Source organism: Martes martes, assembly GCF_963455335.1.
Source record: "Martes martes genome assembly, chromosome: 13".
In the NCBI taxonomy this organism is placed as follows: Eukaryota; Metazoa; Chordata; class Mammalia; order Carnivora; family Mustelidae; genus Martes; species Martes martes.
Genome location: NC_137901.1, coordinates 56,981,583 through 57,004,595, shown reverse-complemented (window position 1 = coordinate 57,004,595; position 23,013 = coordinate 56,981,583). Strand labels below are relative to the sequence as shown.

General features: G+C 41.7%; 1 protein-coding gene across 1 annotated transcript in view; it reads right to left on the bottom strand.

The window, feature by feature from the left end:
- PTPRM (protein tyrosine phosphatase receptor type M) overlaps positions 1–23,013 on the bottom strand; it is a 777,217-nt gene that overhangs the window by 114,865 nt on the left and 639,339 nt on the right. The window contains 1 exon segment of the mRNA XM_080821527.1: positions 17,924–18,111. Coding sequence (XP_080677653.1) covers positions 17,924–18,111 — 188 coding nt within the window.

Below are 23,013 nucleotides of genomic sequence, written 5' to 3'. Positions count from 1 at the left end.
CAGTCTGAAACATGGTAAAAAAAAATCTATTCATGCATACACAGAAGTGTGTACACAAAACACTGTTCTCACGGTGGACCTATGAGGGAGACATTAATTCCCCTTTGCTAAATGAGGAGTTGGAGGGTTTGAGAGATGCGCCAGAGGGGACAACCACAGCAGAGTGTGTCCTCATGCGAGGCAGGGCCAGAAGATGCTGGGAGATGGCTTGAGATCTGAAGGCAGGCTGCCCCCATCTGTGTCTTGCCTAAACATCAGAGCTGTTACTGTACCTACCTGCTTTCATATTTGCTTTCCTGCAAAGGTCTGAACACATGAGAGACTCCTGGATCCATTATGGTCTTATTACTAACCTCCTCATAAATCAACTGGACATATCTGAAAGGGGATGCTTTGATTTTTATTATCCATTTAATCTCCATTTTAAAATCTACTACTCATTTTTTATGCAGTCACTTTCTTACAGCTTTTACTAGTTGCAGCTTGTAGAAGAAAGATGCTTTCCACAACCACGGTGGGCTGAAGGATAATCACATGTGTCCCATCAATTAAGGGGAGACTCGGCTAGTGAGCCTTCAACATGTGATGCTGGGATGGCAGCTGATGTCAATCAGAGCCCCAGTGAGTTCTTCCTCTATTAATTATGTATGCAAGCTCTTGCAGGAATGTTTCCTGAGAACAGAGAACTTCTAGACTATTATCTACCCTGGCTCTTAGTTTTCTAACTTTTCTTAACGGGGTGTTCTGGTGCCTACAGTGGCCCACAGACTCTGTCCCCCAGGCTCCAAATGTCTAATGGTACTTCTGAGGGTCCTTGTGGGAAAAGTGTTTATAGTTCTAATTATTTAACAAACGCTTAGAGGAATGTCATACTGAAGGATGGTCTTCCAAGAGCAACGCCAGCACAGCTCAGGCATTGATTAAATTGTTTTGACATAATTGCCAGTTCCCAAGAATCATGACGGTCACTGCTTGAACAATTTTGGAGGGAAAACTACTGGAAAGAATCACATGGGATAAGCACTGGGAAATCAATTATGAAGAATCACTTATTTATTTTATGGGAACACTGATGTCAAATATTGGCATTAAAAAAAATGCCCTAAATTTATCTGACCAATAAGGTAATCGTGGCTAGAACTCAAACACATAAATTTAAAATTTTTATTTAGTGCAAAATAGATCAGATCCCAGGGTCTGCAACCCCTCCCTCATGCTCCTTAAAATGGTTAAGAGGTCAACAATATTAATGAGACCTGTGCCAAGGTATAAACAAAAATTTGGACAAGGCAATTGGACATCAAGACCGTATACAAGGCATAAATCACTGCAGACTCCATGAAAGATTCACTCCCCAGCAAAGAGAGATGCCTGATAGTGAGCAATGACAGCCAGCTCCACCCACCAGGGGCACTGGTGCTCCTAGCCCAGTGACAATGGTCACAGCTACACTGGGAGCAGGTCAGCTGTCCCACCATGTTAGCACTGGGTCCTGAAACGAGGCATTATGGGACCCCACACTAACAGAACCTCGAGAGGAATTTCAGAAGGGCAGAGGAAAACGAGCAAGCCATACAGGGCTCTTGAGCAAAGCACTTCTCCATTCATTTAAAATCATATATCCAGTTCCATTTTCTCCTCCTTTCTGTTCATCAGACTTACAGCACAAGTTGCATCATTTTTAAATACAGGCAGCCTTGAGCCACAAACGCAATGAATGACAGACCCACATACACCAGCTGTGACTACTGCAGCTCCTGATCCCCCCCCAACCTCTGACAATGGGGGAGGTGTTTCCACTGGGATGATCTTATTAGAAGACGAGAGCTTTTAGACAAGGACCTGAGCAGTGGAAGAAAGAGATGTAGGAATGGGAGCTGCATCGGGAGAGTGTAGGCCTGGCTGCAGTCCAGGCTGTGGGGCAGTTTGGAGAAAGAGGAAGATGAACGATGAGCCTTGGGAGGCATAAGAGAAGAGGTGACTGAGCACATGGAGTGGAACATATAATCCCATTTTTCAAAAGCCTTGCAATCAGAGAGGAAAACTGAGCTGGCAAGGTGCTCACACAAATGGTCGAGATTGGGGAGATCCATGTGATAAAGGAAAAATTAGGGTGTTCACTCCATTTCACATGTATCTCCTATGTGGAAAGGCAAGGAGCAAAACCAGAGGGCAAAGAGCTCAGGGGTCTGCTCTCAGATGAGAGAAATGCAGTGACTGGCTCTGGCAGAAAGCATCTCCAATAACGGAAGGAAGAAATATATGATGGTAGCCAAGTGTGACAATTGTCATCAGTAACTAACAGCAAAGGATAGGAGGGGCTCTGGTTGCAAGGAAGGCATGGCTGACATGGTGACGTGCAATGTTGCAACCTTACAACTGTTGGAACTATGTGACGACCAGGTTGAAAACATGATTTTAGGATATAAGAAAGTTCTACAGCCTTGGGTAGGTTCCTAGGTACTCAAAGAGGAGAAAACAAAAAGGGATTGTCTTAAGAACAGAAACCAAGATTTATTTACCTTTTAATCATAGGGCCTTTAAATTTTCTCATTCACGTCAATGCATGAATGAGAAAATTTAAAAAACGCTACCTTGTAGATGCTACAAATCCCAGGCAATCCTGGTTGTCAGGAATTTCCTTGTCATGAGATATTTAGAGGGGAAGAAAGAGATCTATGAGGATAAGGTTAAGCAATTAAATTAATCCTAGATTTTAAAACTTAAATATGCACGCTAAAATTTTGATAGTGACTGATGAAACCAAAGAGAGCATACAATTTCCAAATTAGTAGAGGGAAAAATGAAATGATACATAAAAATACAATTAATTAAAAATAGGCAGAAATGGGGGATGGAGGGAAGAAGAAAAAGTAGAACAAACATAACTCACAAAATAAGGTGATAGAAATGAATTAATTCACACATATATCAGTATTCACAAATTAGGGCTGTACTAAGTGGCAAATTACTAGAGTTTAAAGGTAAAAGTTTAAGATTTAATTGAAAGAATAAAATTCAGCTATATGTTATCTATAAGAGTGACAACTAAAATAGGGAGGTTGACAATATACACAGGAAAATACTAATTAGAAGGAAACTGGCATAATTATATTGAAATTAGGCAAAATAAACTATAAGACAAAAATATTATGGAAGACAATAGCATTACAGACTAATGATGTAATGTTCAATTCACTTGGAAGAGATGACAACCCTACACTTGTTTTTCCCTGATAACCCAGCTGCAAAATATATGACCTCTTCTAAACAAAATATATGACCTCTTTTAACATGTCTCTTTTAGTAACTGTTGGATGAAATAGACAAAAAGCTAGGTAAGTATACACAAACTGGGCTGCCTTCGGCTCAGATCTTGATCTCAGGGAACGAGCAGGATCGAGCCCTGCATCGGGCTCTCTGCTCAATGGGGAGCCTGCTTCCTCCTCCCTCACCGCCTGCCTCTCTGCCTACTTGTGATCTCTGTCTGTCAAATAAATAAATAAAATCTTAAAAAAATAGTATACACAAACTGTGAACAGCAAAATTTTTAAAAAGCTTGACCTAAAGACTATAGAGAACACTGCACTCAATATTGTTGTTAAAATACATAAAATTGTTAAGAAAGTTGACCATGTGTAAAGCTCTAAATAGTGTCCACAAATGTCGATGAATTTCCTCCGCTCATAGTGCAATTAAGTTAGGAATCACTAATAAGAAGGCAACAAAAAAATTTCCTATGCACCGATAAATAAAACACACACTCACATGCTCTAAATAACTTACGGTTCAAAGAAGAAAGGGTGATGAAAATTACAAAATTAAACACTCAAAAGTCAATGATAACAGTACTCAGCTCTTACTTCGAGAAAAAATGAAGAGCCTTAAAATAACTGCTTACACTAGAAAAAAAGAAAGCTTGAAAATTAATGTGTCTAGCGTCCCATTTAGGATTAAAAAAAAAAAAAAAGAAACTCAAAGAAAGTAGAAGGAAAATAATAAAGAGTGGGAAGAGAGGGAGTCTTTAAAAATGCAATATTCAAGAACAACAAAGCCAAAAGTTATTTCTCTGAAAAGGTGAATAATAAAACTAACAAACTTTTGGCAAGAATATTGAAGAAACAAGAAAGACAGAAGGTGCAAATAAACAACATTAATAATGAAAAAAAAAAGGAATATGAGTGCAGACAAATTAGAAAGATAATAAAATATTAACACACGTATGCCTCTACATACAAAGTTAGAAGAAATGCACAAATTCCTCTGAAAATATTAGCTATAACTATTGAGAACTTAGTAATTAAAAATTTTCCCATGAGGAAACTTCCAGATTTAGTCAGTTCTACAGGCTACTACCAAAGATAATTTGAGGGGCGCCTGGGTGGCTCAGTGGGTTAAAGCCTCTGCCTTCAGTTCAGGTCATGATCCCAGGGTCCTGGGATCAAGCCCCGCATCGGGCTCTCTGCTCGGCAGGGAGCCTGCTTCCTCCTCTCTCTCTGCCTGCCTCTCTGTCTACTTGTGATCTCTGTCTGTCAAATAAATAAATAAAATCTTCAAAGATAATTTGAAGTCTTACAAAAAAAAAAAAAACACCAGAGTGCTATCCCATTCATTTTAAAAAGTACATATACTTTTTATTCTAAAATATAAAAAAGGGAAATAGAAGGATAATTAAGGGACGAGTCCCACTTGTGAACACAGATGCAAAAATCATTAGTGAACAGTATTCAGCAATGTTTAATATGTATCATGACCAAGTTAGGTTTATTCCAGGAATAAAAAGTTGGTTCAGTATTAGAAGATTACATATATTAATGAACTCCTTATGCTAATATATTAAAGAAATCAAGTAACTATTTTATATAACAATAGATGCTGAAAGAGCATTCTATCAAATTCAATATCTATCCATAATATCAATAAGCCAGGGATGGAAGGGACTATCCTCAACTTCATCCCAACTAATTATTAATCATTAAAAGAATTTTCTCTTAAAATCAGGGCCAAGACAAGGATGTTCACTAACCTAAGCTTTATTCAATGTTAGACTGAATGTTCTAGTGAGCTTCATAAACAAGAAGAAACAGATTAGATGTATAAGGTTTAAAAAGAAACATATGGACTTTAAAGAGAGTAGACATGATTTCTCCACAGAAAACTCTAGAATTATCTACAAACAAATCACTGAAATAAAGATAGCTGAAAATGTTTCTGGACATAGGAGCAATATACAAAAGGCAACAGCTTGTGTGTGTGTACATATAAACATATATGCACACCCACATATATATACACACACACCTCTATGTACTTAAGTGTATATTCCATATTTTTGCAATAAAAAGAAAATATAACTATTTTTAAAGATTTTATTTATTTGAGAGAAATCGAGAGAAAGAACGAGTCAGGGGAGGGGCAGAAGGAGAGGTAGAGGGAGAAGCAGACTCCCTACTGAACAAGGAGCTTGGTTTGGGGCTTGATCCCAGGACACTGAGATCATGACCTGAGCCGAAGGCAGACTTAGCTGACTGAGCCACGCAGATGTCTCACTTTATTTATTTATTTATTTTTTAAAGATTTTATTTATTTATTTGACAGACAGAGATCACAAATAGGCAGAGAGGCAGGCAGAGAGAGGAGGAAAGAGGCTCCATGCTGAGCAGAGAGCCTGATGCGGGGCTTGATCCCAGGACCCTGGGATCATGACCTGAGCCGAAGGCAGAGGCGTTAGCCCACTGAGCCACCCAGGCGCCCCTCGCTTCATTTTTTTTAAGATTTATTTTTACTTATTTTAGAGAGAGAGAGCATAAGCAGGGATGGGTAGAGGTAGAGGGAAAAACAGCATTGAGCAGACTGCAAGCCAAGCGTGAAGCCTGACTTGGGCTCAGTCTCATGACCCTGAGATCACCACCCTGAGATCACAACTTGAGATCATGACCTGAGGCAAAATCAAGAGTTGGGTGGTGGACCAGATGCACCACCCAGGCACCCCAAGAAAATGTAACTTTAAAAGATGCTATGGCCATAACAAAATAAGTATATATAGCTAAAAGATGTACAAGATTTTATGGAGAGCTTTTGGAAACTTTACTAAAAATTATAAAGGAAGATCCCAATAAATGGAAACATAAACAATATTAACAAATAAGAAAATCTAATATTGCCAAGAGGTCAGTTCTTTTAAGATTGGTAAATGGATCCCATGCAATTCCAAACAAAATTACAGGTTTTCATGAAGTTGATTGTATAAAATGTCCACATTTTCAACAGACAAGGTAAGGATTATGGAAGCATAAAGCCTAACGACTGCCAGCACATTTCTAAAGAAGAACAAGGTAGACCATCAAAGAGGCATACAAGTCAGTAAGAGACCTTAACACCCTAGTGAAAAAAAGAGGCAGATGATACGAAAAATTCACTAAAGAAAATTTTCACATGGCCAGTAAACATATGAAGACATATCTAGTTTTAAATGGAACAATAGTAAGATAGACTTTTTTCACCCACCAAACTGGCAAGGATTAAAAATAAAAACTGACCACTGCTCATCGTAGTGCTGGTGTGTTGTAATACGCATTCTCCTGCAGGCTGCTCATGATGAGAGTGAACTGGTACAACTGTTTTGGAAAGCAAGTTGTCAATTTACGTGAAGAAACTTAAGGACCTTGTACTCTTTGAACCAGTGAACCCATCTCTTGAAATCTATCTAGAGAGAACAATGGAGATAAATCCAAAGAATTATTCATGGCAGTGTTCAAGACAAAGCCATAGGAAACATCTGTGATACAATACGAAGTGGGAAAACATTGTATGAAAAAATATATAATGCTTTTAATGCATTAAGACATTGGATGTACTGAAATATACTGAAAATTGATAGTGGGTTTGTGGGTGACTTTTCTTTCCTTTCTTTTTTTTTTTTTAATATTTATTTATTTGACACAGATTGAGAGAGCACAAGTAGGCAGAGCAAGAGGGAGAGGGAGAAGCAGACTTCCCGCTGAGCAGGGAGCCCAACATGGGACTTGATTCCAGAACCCTGGGATCATGACCTGAGCTGAAGGCAGACACTTAATGACCAAGTCACCCAGGCACCTCGTCTTGTCCTTTCTCCTTTATAATGTTCTTAAAATTTCCATAAGAAAACTATGCATTGCTTTTATTTGTTTATTTAAGATTTATTTATTTTAGAGAGAGAGAGAGAGAGAGAAAACAAGTGGGGGAGGGGCAGAGGAATCCTTAAGCAGACTCCCCACTGAGTACAGAGCCCCACGTGGGGCTTGATCTCAGGATCCTGAAATCACAACCTGAGCCCAAATGAAGAGTTGGATGCTCAACCAGCTGAGCCACCCAGGTGCCCCCATGTTGCTTTCAAAGGAAAACAACAATAAAATTGGGATTTGGAAAGCTTTAAAAACATATTTAGTTACTCTGTATCCTACAACTGTTTTTTGTCATTAAAAGAGAGAAAAAATAAAAGCAAGCATTCTCTTTATGCAGATAAATTATGTTAATTGGATTTATAGTACATTCTTTTCATGTTTCAAGGAATAGGCTTAAAATACATGTAGTGATCAGCCAAGTGAAATACTTTGGCCATAAAATTGGCAAAGAACTCAAATGCATAATTACCTAAAGCACATAAATGCAATATATGTAAAAACATATGCTGTATATTTATAATTAACCCTGAAGACATTATAACTGTTCAGTATCTCTCCTATGACTTCCCAAAAGTAAACAGAGAAAAGGTATCCCTAAAGGGCAACAAAAAAAGATAAAGGGAGTGAGAAAGTTTTTAAATGCATAGGACACTGAGTAATACGGGCAAATTCCAACATGGAAGTAAAACTACTTTTTTTCCAAAAGATGCAAAAGAAGAAATTAGAAAAGTCAGCACATCTTTCTTTTCAGTGGTATGGCAGGTCAAAAAAAGTATGGGCTCCGTTTCAATATTATTTTGGTCTGAATAATACATGGGATGATCATGTGAATTGATACAATATGATGTGAAATAAATTAAGTAATTCAAAACATTTAATCCACATAGTTCATTATTATTCATGATCCTTAAAAACTGGGGCAGTGGGGATTAAAGACTTAGTGGAATTATGATCACAAACACATTTCAGACATGGCGAGGGCTTGATACAGAAACGTACTAACATTCTTACTATATCCTCTCCATTCAGAGTTCTCAGTGTTTTGGAAATTGAGGGTGGGGGTTAGAAGTCAGAGTGGGAAGGGGTTGAGTTGGAGGAAGAGAGGGGAGGAAAAGCTAGAAAGGTTATACTGGGATGGAAACTACCTCCTTCAGAAATGCTGAATAAAGTCACAATTGGCAAGGGAGAGCCAGAGAGCTGCCTGTGGATGCTGAGGGGTGGCACTCCACATAGTGACTGCTGGGCTGTGGCTCTCAGGCAGCAGTCAGTGTCACCTGCTGGAAAACATCCCAGCCATGGACATTTGTCAACCAACCTGGAAGTCCGGCATCCCTGAGTGGCGGCACTACTGATGTGAGAGACATACGGTGAGTACCTGGTTTCCACAACTGATCGAGTTCCTTCAAGGAAGGTGAGTGGTTTGCTGGAGGGTCCAGCCCTAGGGTCTCAGCAGACCCCTCAATGACATGAGGTCAAAGGCTTGAGACCCACGTCTTCTAATTGCCAATCTATTGCCTTTTCTGCCGGACAGCACTATTGTTGGGAAAAAATGATTTGACTTTTCAACTAGTTATGTTTTTGTATCATTCAGTCAAAGCTTCAAGGTGTTATCCTGGTTCTTCCTGGAGGACAGAAGGCCAGTTACCAACACTGTCATCCTTGTGTTGTGTCATCTCACTGAAAAGAGATTCAGCATCTTCCAGAAAGGGTCTTTCAGAACACTGTAGGCTTTCACACACAACTCAAGTTTACACATTCAGTTTCTCCCAGTAGAACTGGACTGGTTGGCAGTAATGACCCAGGGAAGCAGCATATGGAACTCCCACTCTCCAGAGCTATAGCTTGATTTTAACTTATCACTGGTCCTGGTGGGGTTCCAAGGAGCCAGGCGTGCTGATATCCAAAGATATGGAGTCTCTGGTACATCTCGACAATGAAAAACAAGAGAAGGAGAGGGGCAATGTTGGAGTGACCTCGCTCTCAGAGCTGGGACACTGAGTGAGATTAATGGGCAGCATCTGCTGCTGCCGAGATGCGGAAAGGCAGAGTTGGCACTGTCAGTGAGACCCCAGGGCTGGATGGGTCCTCTGCCAGAGGACAGAACTCTTCAAAGCAAACAAAACCACAGAGAGGAAAAATAACACTCTTGCCATGAAATCGCAAGTCAAATCAATAAACCACAAGGTTAATTTCCATAGGTTTGTAGCTCTGTGGTGTTGCGTGAGGAAGTGACTGGCACAATGGATAGAACATGGGGTTTAGAGTCCACAGATATGGGATAAATCCTGCCACTTGATGGTGGGATGGCCTTGGGAAAGTTTCTTAAATTTGGCACCATTTCCTGTAAATGAGTATGATAATGAGGTACTAGCTTTCTGGTTAGAAAGATCCCTGTGCGTGCATGCGTGTGTTTGTGTGTGTGTGCGTGTTTGTGTGTGTGCACGTCTCTGTATAGGGCTGAACGTGAGATGTTAGATATCATGATCAAAACTCCAAGAGCCAGGGGCGCCTGGGTGACTCAGTGGGTTAAGCCTCTGCCTTCAGCTCAGGTCATGATCTCAGGGTCCTGGGATCGAGCCCCGCATCGGGCTCTCTGCTAAGCAGGGAGCCTGCTTCCCCGCTCTCCCTCTGCCTGCCCCTCTGCTTACTTGTGAGATCTCTCTGTCAAATAAATAAATAAAATCTTTAAAACAAAACAAAACTCCAAGAGCCAATGAAGACTTTATGAAAAGTCTTCTCCTCCGAGCTTTGCTCCCTGCTGAAATATGTCCATGATAACACAAATTACTTTGATGAGCTTTCAAACTGTGTAGGATGATACATAGTTTCTCTCTTGGAATAGTCATGTTAAAGTCTCACCTAAATAATTCTATATTCTTTCTACTGAAATTAAATAAGAAATTTAAAGCGAGCATGGGTTACAAATATTTATCCTAAAAATTTTTAAACACATGGTTGGCATTCAGTGAGTAGAATGATCAGCGGGACCCACATCCATTAGTACCAGTTTTAAACAATCAGTTATTGGTAAGGTTCAACTTGGTCAACACCATTTTATTCCTGGTTGGCTCTTGCTAACTCACTCGATCCTATGTGATGATTTATGGCACTGTGTGTATTTTGTCATAGTTCTATTCATCTTTAATTTCATCCTCCCTTCTAGGGGTGTGTGTGTTTAAACACCCAGAAATTCATTAAGGAAATACAAAGTAACTTCTATTTAGCAGTGTTTGTCAAATATCTGTTGAGTAAGTCAGTTAATAAGTAGCCGACCACAGTATCAGTTAAGATACTGCCTGCTGTATTATCCATGGATATGTTGCCTACCAGGTTCCTCAAACGCAGAGCTATGAGACAGTGGAGGGCCAGGCTGTTTCTGATTGCAAAAACCAGGAGAGCTCCCGGAGGAGGCAACGTCTGAGTTGGGTCTTATGGAATCAGGCCCACGAAGAGGGAGCTGGAAGTCAGTCTAGGCAGAGGCCACAACATGAAGCAGTGCCCAGAGTCATGAAGGTGCTTGGGACAGAGAGAGGACCATAAGACATGTAGTGGAAAGTGGTTGCTGTTCAAAAGCAAGCCTGAAGAAGAGTCTGAGGTCATATCCTGGAGGTCTGAGGAGACCATGCTAAGGAGTTTCCCAGTCTTGGAAGGCATCCACAGCAGAGTTTTGAGCACCACATGTGATAACATAGAGAGGACATGAGGCGTTGGAAAGGTAGGTTAGGGTACTCTCATGATGGCTCAGGCAAGATTGCGAGGACCAGACAGTGGGGTTGGAGAGAAAGGGATGGGATTGGAAATGGTGGGGAGGGTGAGCATTCAGGACCTGTAGGCAGCTGATGTGGCGATGAGGGCAGGGGGAGGGGGCAACGACAGCCATGCTGAGGCTCACCAGGCCAAATTAGTGGGTGGTGACACCATCCAACTGATCCCAAACGCACATGAGGTCAGCAAGAGCTAGGACACAGGCACATCTGCAGTCCCTTCTGGGCCGGGTTCTGTGATTAATGTCATCTGACACTAAAAGCATGTTAACAAGTGGGAAAAGTACTCAACTCCTCCCAGGGTAGAACATTCTAACAACCAGCTTCCAAATGGAAACCACACAGTTGACCAGAGGTGCCTGAAACAAGCTGGTAAATGTCTACGGCCATCAACTCTCATCAGAAGGAAGCCATACTCTTGTAAGAAACAACAATTTTTAACCAAATTTTCTGAAGCTTGAGCTCGTATGTGATATCATCAGGGGCACAGGCAAGAGGCAACTAAGTAAAAAACCAGCTAACACAAGGGAGGTCCTGACAGCAAGCATGACTACGGGGAACACAGAATAAAATAAAAGAGACACTTTCATATTCGCAGTGTAGAAAAAAAAAAAAACTACTCATAGTAAAATCAACCCTTTCCACTGCATTATTTAAAAGCATGCAGAAACTTTTATCTAATAAGAAAGTATCTATAAACACTTGCACTCGATTTGCCCCAAATAGCCTGAGCAACTTCAAAATTTCGGATAGGTGTTTTTCTCATCTTCCCATGGACCAGCTCAGCATCACCATAATAATTAAAAGAAAAAAAAATGTGTCAAAACTCACTTGGCTGCTCCAGCCACTGGAGGCACAGCTGTTGTGATTCTTAACGCATTTACGGTGCCTGCCAATTCTCCCTCTAACTCCACATCCTTAAGATTTCAGTGGTTTGGCTTTGTTTGTTTTGTATCCCGTGGAACAGAAAATAACCTGCACTGATTGTGGCGATTGATTGACTCAGCTGGGGCCTCAGAGTATGAAATGGGAACTGAAACGCACATCGGAGAGTGTGTGTGGGCTGGAGGTGAGCAGGAAGGGGGTGCCCCCACCCCGATTACGCACGCAAGCGTGGAACCAGCCTCCTCAGGCAATGGTTCTATCAACTTAGTAACACAAAGTACCTTTCATCCCGCTGGCCCCTCCCTCTGCTTTCCATACCTAACAAAGAGGATGCCGATGCAAGGCTCTGAAAACTTTTTGAGAGAGAAGGACGCACAGTTCTCCCTCTGCCAGCTAACCTCCAGCTGGGGAGGGGCAGACAGCCCCCAGGAGATAGCCTGTCCTCCCAGGCTCAGCGGCTGTCCCTTCTAAGGATCCACATTTGTCTTCCCTGGCCTGTCCTGTCTAAAGGCATCTGAACCCGAATGTGGAATCATACTTGCAAAGGCCGCAGAGAGGAGACGGCTTTCTTTAATGTTTCGCTGGCTTCCCTGAGGTGGGAGGCAAGTAAGCAAAAAATAGACTTTGGAGGGCAATTCAGATGTTTTAATAATAATTCCTTCTTCCCTTGCTACATCTTTGGTCAAACATGAAAAAAGAGCCAAATATTAATAACTGGACTCCATTAAACAAAATCGGCTATTTTACTCAGAAAAGGGGGAAGGATGAGAGGGGACAATATCTAATGCATATATTTTTTCAAAGACTTATAAGGGGCTCCCAGCAGATAGACACGTTTAAAGACAACCCAGGTTTCAGAAAAACGCATAGGCTGTACTGAAGCCTGAAGATTTTGGCATAACATCTTCAATTTCCCAGTTTAAATTGAGCTGAAAAACAGTCTCCATGTTCAATTATAAAATTAATCACCAGCGCTTGTACCCTTGAGAAATATACAGGAGAAAAAAGTGGGATAAGAATAATACTTTCCTAAATATATTTAGATATATACGTATACACTTTTTTTTTTCCTTTTCAAGAGCAGGCTGCAAAGTGTTACTTAGGTTTACAAGTTTTAGTTCAGTAATTGGAAAATAAATTTTTGTGGCCCAGAGCAATATTGATTATTAGCTAATGAAACAGTGTCATCTGTGTTTTTCAGGATGCCCTATCTGGGAGTAGTTTTAAAGTGTTGTCCCTTCCTTTCTCTTAATTTTACAGTGATAGCAAAATGTGTTCTTTTAGAATTAAGCAACTGTGGTCCTATGTAAGGTTAATGTCTTTTCTGCTTGGATCTGCAGAGGGACTTCAAATCAGTCATAAAATAGAGATGAAAGAAGGTCTTCTGGGGATCCCAGAGGGGAAGAGATTCACTGTCCAACCCCCCAGGGTCCACATTGAGGCTCCCTGGGGCAGTGACAAGTGAGAGGACAGGTCACCCGTGTCTAGGATGGGGCCTGTCGGTTCAGGGAGGAGCAGCAGAGTCACTGTGACTCCAGGGGACAAAGGCCCAAGTCTGCAGGGAGGGAGGTGTGGAGAGGGGGCAGGAAAGCACAGTCCTACCTTGTGTTCCCTGTTCATGCTATCTTTTTTCTCCCATTTTTGGTAAATGCACAGATGTTCCCCAAGGGGTTAGCACAGATTGCTTGCTAGGAGAAAGGACACGCTCCTCTCTGCAGCAAAGTAAACAAACTTGCGCTTTCTGTTCTTTCTCCTGAGATCCCTGATCCACTCTCCGATGACAACCTGCCATTTTCTGTTCAATTCAGCATGTTTACTTTTTTATTGTGATTCATGTCTGAGTTTCTTTTGAATCAAATTACTGCATTTCCCCGGTGAGGTATGCCATATGACGATCTTGTTAGAACAAAATCAAATATAAAATTTGCACTCAGTGCTGCTCGGTCTCATCCCCACCACATGTTTTCCCTTTGGTTTGGACACACTTCTGTCGGCTACTGGCAAGGTAATGAGTCCTTCCAGCGCTTGGGAGAATTTTCAGACATTTCTGTCTTGGAAACAATAAAGACAGACGGGTTGAAACAGTATCAACAGAGAGAAAGTCACTATTTCAAAATTAGTTTACAACCTAGATGGCTGGTTTTCCCCAATATGCATGGATTGAAGAAAACCAGAAAGACCAACTGATTGACTCTGGTGAGTCACAACAGCAGCTGAAGACTTTCTTGACATTTTATCCCTGGAGATGTAACATCATTCACTGTTTCAGTGAGTCTGAAGCTAAGCATTCCATAGCTTTTTTTTTTTTTGAATGGGAACAGAGCAATGTAATTCATATTACACTTTACAGTGACTAGTTTCCATCTCCCCTTTACTTTTCTGGATGCTGATTACTATCTTTCAAGCAATTTTCCGTGTGCCTCTTACAAATAATGTTTAAAAACTAGGTTGGGCCAAATAGTGCAAGAATGAGTCTCCGTCCAAATACAGGAGAGACTTAATGTTACCTGAGTCCTTCTTCTGTTCCCACAGCTTCCAGGGTGACGTTCAAGCTTCTTGGTGGGTTGCTTTTTGATCAAAGCCTGACTACCTGTGATCCCCAGCCCTTCCTAGGATTCAGGCACATAGCACTACTGCCATTTTGGAGTACACCCCATTCTCTAGCTTTTGTGTCTGCCTGGAATCTGACCTCTTCCACTTCCTGGCCAACTCCCGCTCACTTTTTTCAGGAGTCATCCAAGCTCAGTCTGGTGCCCTAGACTAGACAACGTGCCCCCAGTGGCCTTGAAAGGACTGCTGTGAATCTCTCTTGTGGGGTTTAAGCTGACAGACATGCTGTAGTCCCAATAGGCATGAGCTTCTGGCGGGGGAGGGTGGGGCGGGAAGTTCTCCGCCTCCCCAGCACCCAGCAGTGTCAGATTCACGGCACCCACTTAGTATATGGGGGCGAGTTAACAAGCGTGGCAATTTGTTAAATTAACTGCCTCTCCTCCATCTTTTGTTGCCAAAGACACCCTAGAAACTTAAAAAAAAAAATAAACAGTATTTGGTCATCTATAGTCACACCATTCTCTAGGACTCTCTTAATTTAGATATGAAAATATTCTTTTAGCAACAAAAGGTGACAAGATCTATTTTGAAATACTTATTTTCTCAAACCCTTTGTCCACAGAATCAAACCTACCTACTCATTTAAATGACTTTTTAAATGGGAACTCTGGATGATACATGATACATGGTAAGGAAACCAACGAGTATTTTAGACGAAGCAAAAACGTACTAAGCCATAATGTGATCGGCTCACTCTATCCTCAGAACGCTGAACACAAGAAATGACAGAGATGGACTGAAACCACAAAATGACATAATTTCCCCATAAAGAACACAGTGTGAACTTTTCTCTTGGCTCTTTTTATAAGTTAGTATTTTTCTTTTTTACCGGTTAACACTTGAACTACATGCCAGATTCGATCCTAACACTTATGCTGCTACATGAGGTAATCCCTCAATAAGCTTATGAGGTTGACACTACAGGAATTCCATTTTATGGAGGAGGAAACTGAGGCTCAGAGAGGGTAGACAGCTTACCCAAGGTCACGCGGCTAAAAAGAGGCAGAGCTGAGCTGGAGTATAGTGTCTGGCCCCAGAGCCTGTGTCCCAAACGACAGCGAGATGCACGCTGCACAAGGCAGACAGGGTACGCCTGACATCCTCTGTGGATTAAATGCAAGGATGTGGGGCGCCTGGGTGGCTCAGTGGGTTAAGCCTCTGCCTTCGGCTCAGGTCATGATCTCAGGGTCCTGGGATCGAGCCCCGCTTCTGGACTCTCTGTTCGGCAGGGAGCCTGCTTCCCCCTCCCCCTCAGCCTGACTTTCTGTCTCCTTGTGATCTCTCTGTCAAATAAATAAACAAAATCTTAAAAAAAAATTAAGTGAAAGAATGCACACTCAGCCACACGGTTCACAGAGGTATATGTGGGGTGCAAGGACTGCCCCCTACAGAATCTTCCATTTCATAATTCTCCCTGTAACACTTCCCTGTTTGTTCCTGCTTTCCTCTCTAGCAGATGTTCTTTTTAATTTTTTCCCTTTTCTTCTTCTTTCCTTCTTTAAAAAAAAACAAAAAACCAACAAACTGATAATGGTTTTGGTGCTTAAAAGTATTTCCCCCTGCCCCCCAGTTTCTTGAGATATAACTGACATGTAACATTGTGTCAGTTTCAGGTGTGCAACGAGATGATTTGAGACACGTATATATTACAGTCCTCTCTGATCCACTGAATAGCTAAAATGAGAAAGAGTTTCTTGAAATGTAATTAATCCATTTTTTTTCAGCGTAACAACCGTTAATAAATCATCAATTATAAACTGCTTCAAATGAGTATACCCTATTCTAGTTTGCACTTATAAATCATATTTCTTCAGGAGATATGACTGGAAAATGAATTTTTGTATGCTTTCAAATATGCATCATCTATAGTGTGTTATTGGAAGTCTTGAGGTATTTTTATATAGTCCATGAAAAATGGGACTCAGGTGATCTTATGAATCGTTATTTGAACCTCTAACTAATCTCTTTGACATTAACATCTTTAATAAACATTTGAGCAATATCTGCATTCAGAATATTGGATAGAACTAAGACATCATCTCTATTCATTAGGCTTATATTTTTTCACTAACCTAATTTTGTCTTTCATAAGATATTAATGCTTTTGGAAGTCTTGCTCTTAATCCTATTAATTCCTAAGCTAGCCTTTAAAAGTGCATGAGAAAATATGCAAAGGCAGTCAGTTTCATGGAATTACAAGCTAAATTGCTAAAGGTAGCTCTAAGAACTTCGGGGTCTCTAAAATGCAGAACTTTATTGGAAAATATTGCCTGGACTGAAATTTGACCCTCGAGGCCCAGTTTCCTTGGCGCAGTGGCCTTGTGAGCTGAGGTCACTGGCAACAAGGAGAATGCTCATGTCAGCAGAGTGTGTGTCTGTCTGTTTCTCTGCGTTGGCCTAAAGACCCAGTCTTAAAAGCTGCGTGGTGCGGCTCTGAAGGCTCTAAGGAAATCTCCGGTGATTCAGCTCAGAAGTGGGGCTAAACCCAAGACAACACCGCATCTGGGGCATGAAATGAAGGATCCTCAGAGTCCCCGAGAGAGAAAGAAGCAGAATTTGAAACTCGCAGGGTACAGAGATGGTAGGAACTGATTTTTAAAATACTCTTAATTCCAGACAAAACGTTTCCCGACTGTGAGCTGGTTAGGGAGACAGCCTATCGCAGACACATTCTAAAATGTCCAAAGCTCCCTATCTATATAATCTTGTTTGTACTGTTTGCAGGCTGCTACTTTTTTCTCCACCAATGCGTGTGAACTAATCTTACTTAATAAGGTAAAAAGAGAAGTCCACCCCCGCTATCTTCCTCACCCTCACTGGCCTCAGCCATATACACACACACTCAAGGGATAGGATGCTTCTTTGAATCCGACTTCTTCATATCAACTAATTCTCTCCAGTTCTTGAATGGCTTTCCAACAGAATTAGATAATGACTGAGGTGGTAAAGTGCGCCCTACATTTTAGAGAAGGTAAGAGAACACTGCGGTGCCTAGAAATGTCCCTGGAAGTCCCCCGCACTAGATCCCTCTACAACCATGCCCTCTGGGCTGGCAAGACAGTGGCTGTCATGGCCATGACACTAGCCAGCCTCTTTCCTGGGGCCTAATCTCCACCACATGGCATCACTGGTTGGTCTGTAATTGCTTTAAGTGGACAGTTTCTTCCTGGATAACTACCGCAACATTATTAGGATTTAACATCATACTTAATTATAGAAAAAGCCAAGAAGTGTAATCATGAACGGGGAAAGAACCAGCTCAGCCTCTGTACTGTTGCATATTCATGAGGATGAAGGGAAATGGGGAAGTTGTCCTCCTTTTTCCATTTCACATAGGTTTCCTTCCTGGGAAGGTGTCTCACTGCCGGATGGATGAAAACAGGTCCTTTTCTGGCAGCCCCCGATCCTGCCTTGCCCCGCTCCACCCCTGGTCCTGCCGACTGGCTGCAGGAGTTGGGAGCACAGTCCCGGGCATGGTGCCCAGCAAAGCGCTCATCTCACCTCGTATTCCTCCTTGAAGCCGTAGCCCTCGGCACACTTCATCTGCGTGATGTGCTGAAGCAGGTCCGCCACCCGGATGGCGGGGTGAAGCTGCCCGGTCTGGTAGGGCACGTCGGCCGGCTCTCGCTTCTTATAAGTGTGTGACTGCACCAAGCTGCTGGTGTCGCTGGCCATCGTGTGGCTTTCGTCTAGGAAAAGAAGGCCACGACGGGAGTGAGGGAGGACCAGTGGGCTACATGCGGGATCCCTGAGGATGCTCAGAAGCTGCTGCTGACATCCCCTCCACCTATGGCTCCAACCATCCCCATGGTGGCTCGGTAAGAAAGAAAAGTTAGATGTTTAGAAATTTACATGGGCTCGGCAATACTGATAGGAATGCGGCAGAAATCTTTGTTTTTACAAAGCAGTCCAAACGATATATTGCTTTCACAAAGCTAGTTGGTAAGAACCCTTTATTTAGCCTTTGGGTGCTCAAGTTTATAGAAGTTTCCATCTGAAACTTCACCAAGGCCTGGCACAAAACCAGTCTTGTCCTCTTCCAAAGATTCGTTAACTAGTTTGTATGATGACGTAAATAAACTCTGTACAAATGTTCTGTGAGCAAAGTAAAAGTGCACAAAATGGGTTGGCTTGTAAAGCTAGCAATGAAAATGTGGACTTGACACATGAAATCCAAAGAGAGCAGAAGAAATAGAAAGCGGATGAGTCACTGGCATGCTACAGTGTCAGAAAGCTTGACAGAAGGTTGTGGACCAGCGCATGACACATGGAATGTTCTACAAGAGCTAACATGCAGGCCGGCACACAGCAGAACCAGCTGGCTTTGTCAGAATCTACAGATAAGACACACACTCCCACTCCCTCCACACCTTTTCCGTGGGCGAATGGGGGAACTTACCATTTATTGGCACTTTTAAGAAGGTACATATCAGGAGAAAAGAGGAGGAGAAAAAGGAAACAGGGCATAAGCAATAGTACTGTGTGAATAATTACAGGTAGTTTTTATTCTGAGCTTTACTTTTATGGTTAAGTTTTCTATCTGCAGGTGATCAGAGGTCAAAGCCTCAATCCTCCCATCACCTTAGGATGGGGGTGTTTTATTGAAGTCCTCAAAACCAAAGAGGAGGTTAAAATAGTATCATAATTGCTTTTCATCCCCTGTGAACTAAGTAATGACTAAATAAGTCTTTGTATTTGACACATTTTCTCATTTAAATTTCTCGAACACGTCAACCAAGTTGTACTATAAAACTAATGCCAAAATTTGATCAAATAAGCCTAAAAAGGCTGTATCTTAATGGAAGACTCCTAGTACATTAGATTAACGAACTACAGAAACTGTAGCTATTAAAAGATGTCTGATGCAGGAAAGGGCTATTAGATTAAGGGTTCCACGCGCTACAGGTTAGCTCATTATAATGCTGAATCCCTTTAGCCATTCTGTGATTGAGGCTGTGTCTCATAAAATATAATGCGAACTTCACTTAAAAAGAGAATGTTAAATCAAAATTGATTTTGAGTATAGAGAATTAAAACATATATTCAGAGGGACATGTTCATTTAAAAAAAAATTCCCAGAGTGTTTATGAATAGGGAATTCAGCTATGGGTATTATTATTATTATTTATTTTGATTATTATTACTTTTTTTTAAACTGAGAGATTCAGCTCCAGGGGAAATTTCGTTCAGGGGCACTCGGCCGGCTGGGCCTGGTTTTCCAACCTCAGTTCTATCTGCGTCGCAAAGCCCCTGGGGATGCATGGTATGGAAGGTGGTACACAAGTGTGTAGCTATGTTGCTGTCGCTGAAATGGCACCTGGATCACCACAAGGTGGCTAAAGACACAAAGACAAAATAAAAAGGAGTGGTACGCTGATTTTATGATTTTCGTTTTCATTTGGATTTGCTTTGATTAGCCATTCAGACGCTCCCATTCTATTAGAACAGTCACAAAGAAACCGGGATGTTTTCGCGTCCGATCTGCTTGCTGGCAACTGCCAAGCCCCTAAAGTGGGGTACGGGATCCCTGCTGAAGGACTGACTCCCTGGAGCTTTCAGCTACTCCAGCAGGAAGTTCTGTTCTTGATACGAAAATAAATGGAACATTAATTAGTTTCCCCCCTGTGCCTCTCTCATTCTCTCCGTTTTGTACCTTTTGGGATGAACGTAATTAAATGCCCTCCATTGTGGACTGACCTTCTAAACTTCCCCTAAATGAATCATCTGGGCCTTTCTGGTGGAGACACCATAGCCGGGTAGGGCTCTGGTCCTAGGGCAAGGCATTCTTGGAAGGTTTAATTCCCAGGGTGGCCACCACTGTCACCACTGTACTGATCGTGCCCGCTGCATTATGATGAGCTTGGCCTCATTACTAGCGTGCAGGACCCGTTAAACACGACCGAGGCCATCCCAGAAATGAGGGCTATTATCGAGTACACAGACATCGGAGAGGGAATAGAAGGCTTCTCATGCCACCTGTGGCATGAAACTGGGTCACCCACACAATGAGAAATTCTTGATGCCACTGAAATTACTGGTTAATCAGTTTGCTCTGACTTAAAAACAATGATTACTGATAAAATATGGCATTTGACATTGATTTCTTATATTGGCTTAAAAATTACCAACAATGTTTTCAATTAAAAATTATGCCTCGGAGGAAATCAGAAACAAAGCTTCTCACTAACAGTTCTGACAGTTTTTGAAGAACTGTGAATTAATTCTACCTATATTCTTTAATAGGCTATCTTCAGTTCTCAACGAACCAGCTGACAAATCTAGAACTGAAATGAGTGTCCCATTTTTGAGGTGTGTGTGGGGAGTTCTATCTACTTATCTGTCAATATCTGTCTACCCATCAACATCTATCTATCAAAATCTGTCCATCAACATCTACCTACCTACCTATCAATCTCTCTCCCTTTCTCTCTCTGGCTCTCTTTTATTTATTTGTTTTTTTGGAAGCAAATGACGTAAAGGCATACTACAACTCTGTACATTAGGCTGGGGACCCTAGCACATGAGCATAAAAGGTGGAGATAATACACCATTTCAGGGTGCCAAGCTCCAGGTCACAGCAAAACCCTCTTGGCTCCAGCACTGATGTCTGTCCAGCTTATCTTCTTCCCATGGTGTCCAGGGATCATCTCGTTCATCCTTACTATATATGTATATAGTTCATCTCGTTCATCCTTACTATATATGTATATAGATTCATAGCTGCACCAAACACCGTGGGAGGAATGGTTCCCAAGCACTGCCTTTTGCAGCGCTGGTACATATATAAGCCAGACGTGATAACGGTTATTTGTCAATCTGGCTGACTTCCTTTTCACGAATGTGCATCATTTTTGCTACTTGAATCATCTGTTCAAGTGATTCCCTTTTGGCAAAGAAGCCTAACCAAGTTTCAAAGATGACCTTAGTGTTTGTAATAACAAAGCAACGGCTTTAAAAAATGATATTTGTTTAATAAGCTTATCTTAATCCTGCTGTGCAATCTGAACATTTTCTTCCCTCTGACAGTGCACGTCTTCGCCCTCCCCACTCCGGCTCCCACAAGGTCAGAACATCTACTAAAGAAGCTGCAGAATGAATGCCGTGGCACACAAAGAAATCATAAATCCCCGCCTATCACAGGATTCTGCAAATGTCATCTGCATGTAGATTACATTGTTCTGGTGCCTAAAATTAGCCTGTGCCCCTTACTTAGGAAAAGAATAAAAATGCAGCCTTTTCCCCATATAGCCGGCATTCAAGGGTGGAAGGAAGGCTTTAGTGAGCTGTGTTTGTTAGCCGTCAGAATGATGCCAATTCAAAAATTTGGGTTCATGACCATTTTGACACTTCTGTCTGAGTTCGCATGAAACTCAGGCAACGACCTTGCTCAAGTCCAGAAAACACCGTAAGAAAAACAAATCACCCTAGCTACAGAAATTGTAACAACTTAGAGAAAAGAGAAGCACAGGGGGAAAAAATTATGTTGCAAAGATATCAACCCTTGTAAAGAGGATTAGGAAGCAGAAGTCAAAGAGCTGGGGATGGAACTTTTGCTACTATGAATTGGTATATGCCTTGAAGTCAATTGTATCGTGCTCCTTCTCGGTAAGGTTAGTAGTAGAAAGAGAACACAGCCGTGATACGCTTGGGTTATTGATGCATCTCAAATGCAACAGCAGCTCATGCTTATTTGGTTATCGGAGTCAGGTAATACCATTTCTCCAGAACCTTCTTACATTGGGCAAATGGGATTTTTTCCGGCTCCCCGCGGGGAACATTTTATATTTTCAATGCATTCTGCCCCACCGGGTTAACATTTTATTTCATTTCTAGTGACATCTGACACATAATAAACCATGTGATTATAAAGTGCCATCCTGTCACTTTGCTGCTGAGAACACATCAGCTCCTTTGAAATTCCACTGTGTGACAGACACTTTGGAAAGCTGGGGGTGCCTTGAGTGGCTCCGAGAAGGGGCAGGGGGCCCAAACTCTGCTGTGATCATTTTTTCCTGCATAACATTGGGCATAATTAGAAAAATGCTATTTTTGAAATTGAAGGTTTTAGTGCTTAGTGGCAAGTGAAAATAATAAGCGATTTTTACTTTTATGACTGTCACATTACAGATTTCAGCTCTTGGAAGTACACAGCGGAGTGATGACATACTGTGTTTTCCCTTGGGATCAAATCTGACTTTAAATTCTGAACATGGAAAGGGAAAATACTAGAGCCGGGCTTGTTCATTTGAATCTTTTGGTGTCGTTCCCAACATGCATGAGGCAAAACCTTCTTATCAATGGAGACTGTTTGGAGAGTCTTTTTTATTATCTATGCCCTCCCCCCCCAAGCCACCCGCCACCCACTTGTCCTGCTTACAAATCCCTGCATCATACAGAGCAGAAATCCAGGCTCCTAAAGAGTGGCTACTGACTTTCTAAATTACTCCTGCAATAAACTATGATAAAGGGAAATGTTCTCACCTAAAATTGCAGTTGGCACAAATGGGTCTGTCATACATCATAAGCAGGTCAATGCAGAGAAAGTAAAAAGAGAAAGAACAGTAAATGATTGATGAAAGGCCCCCCACTTT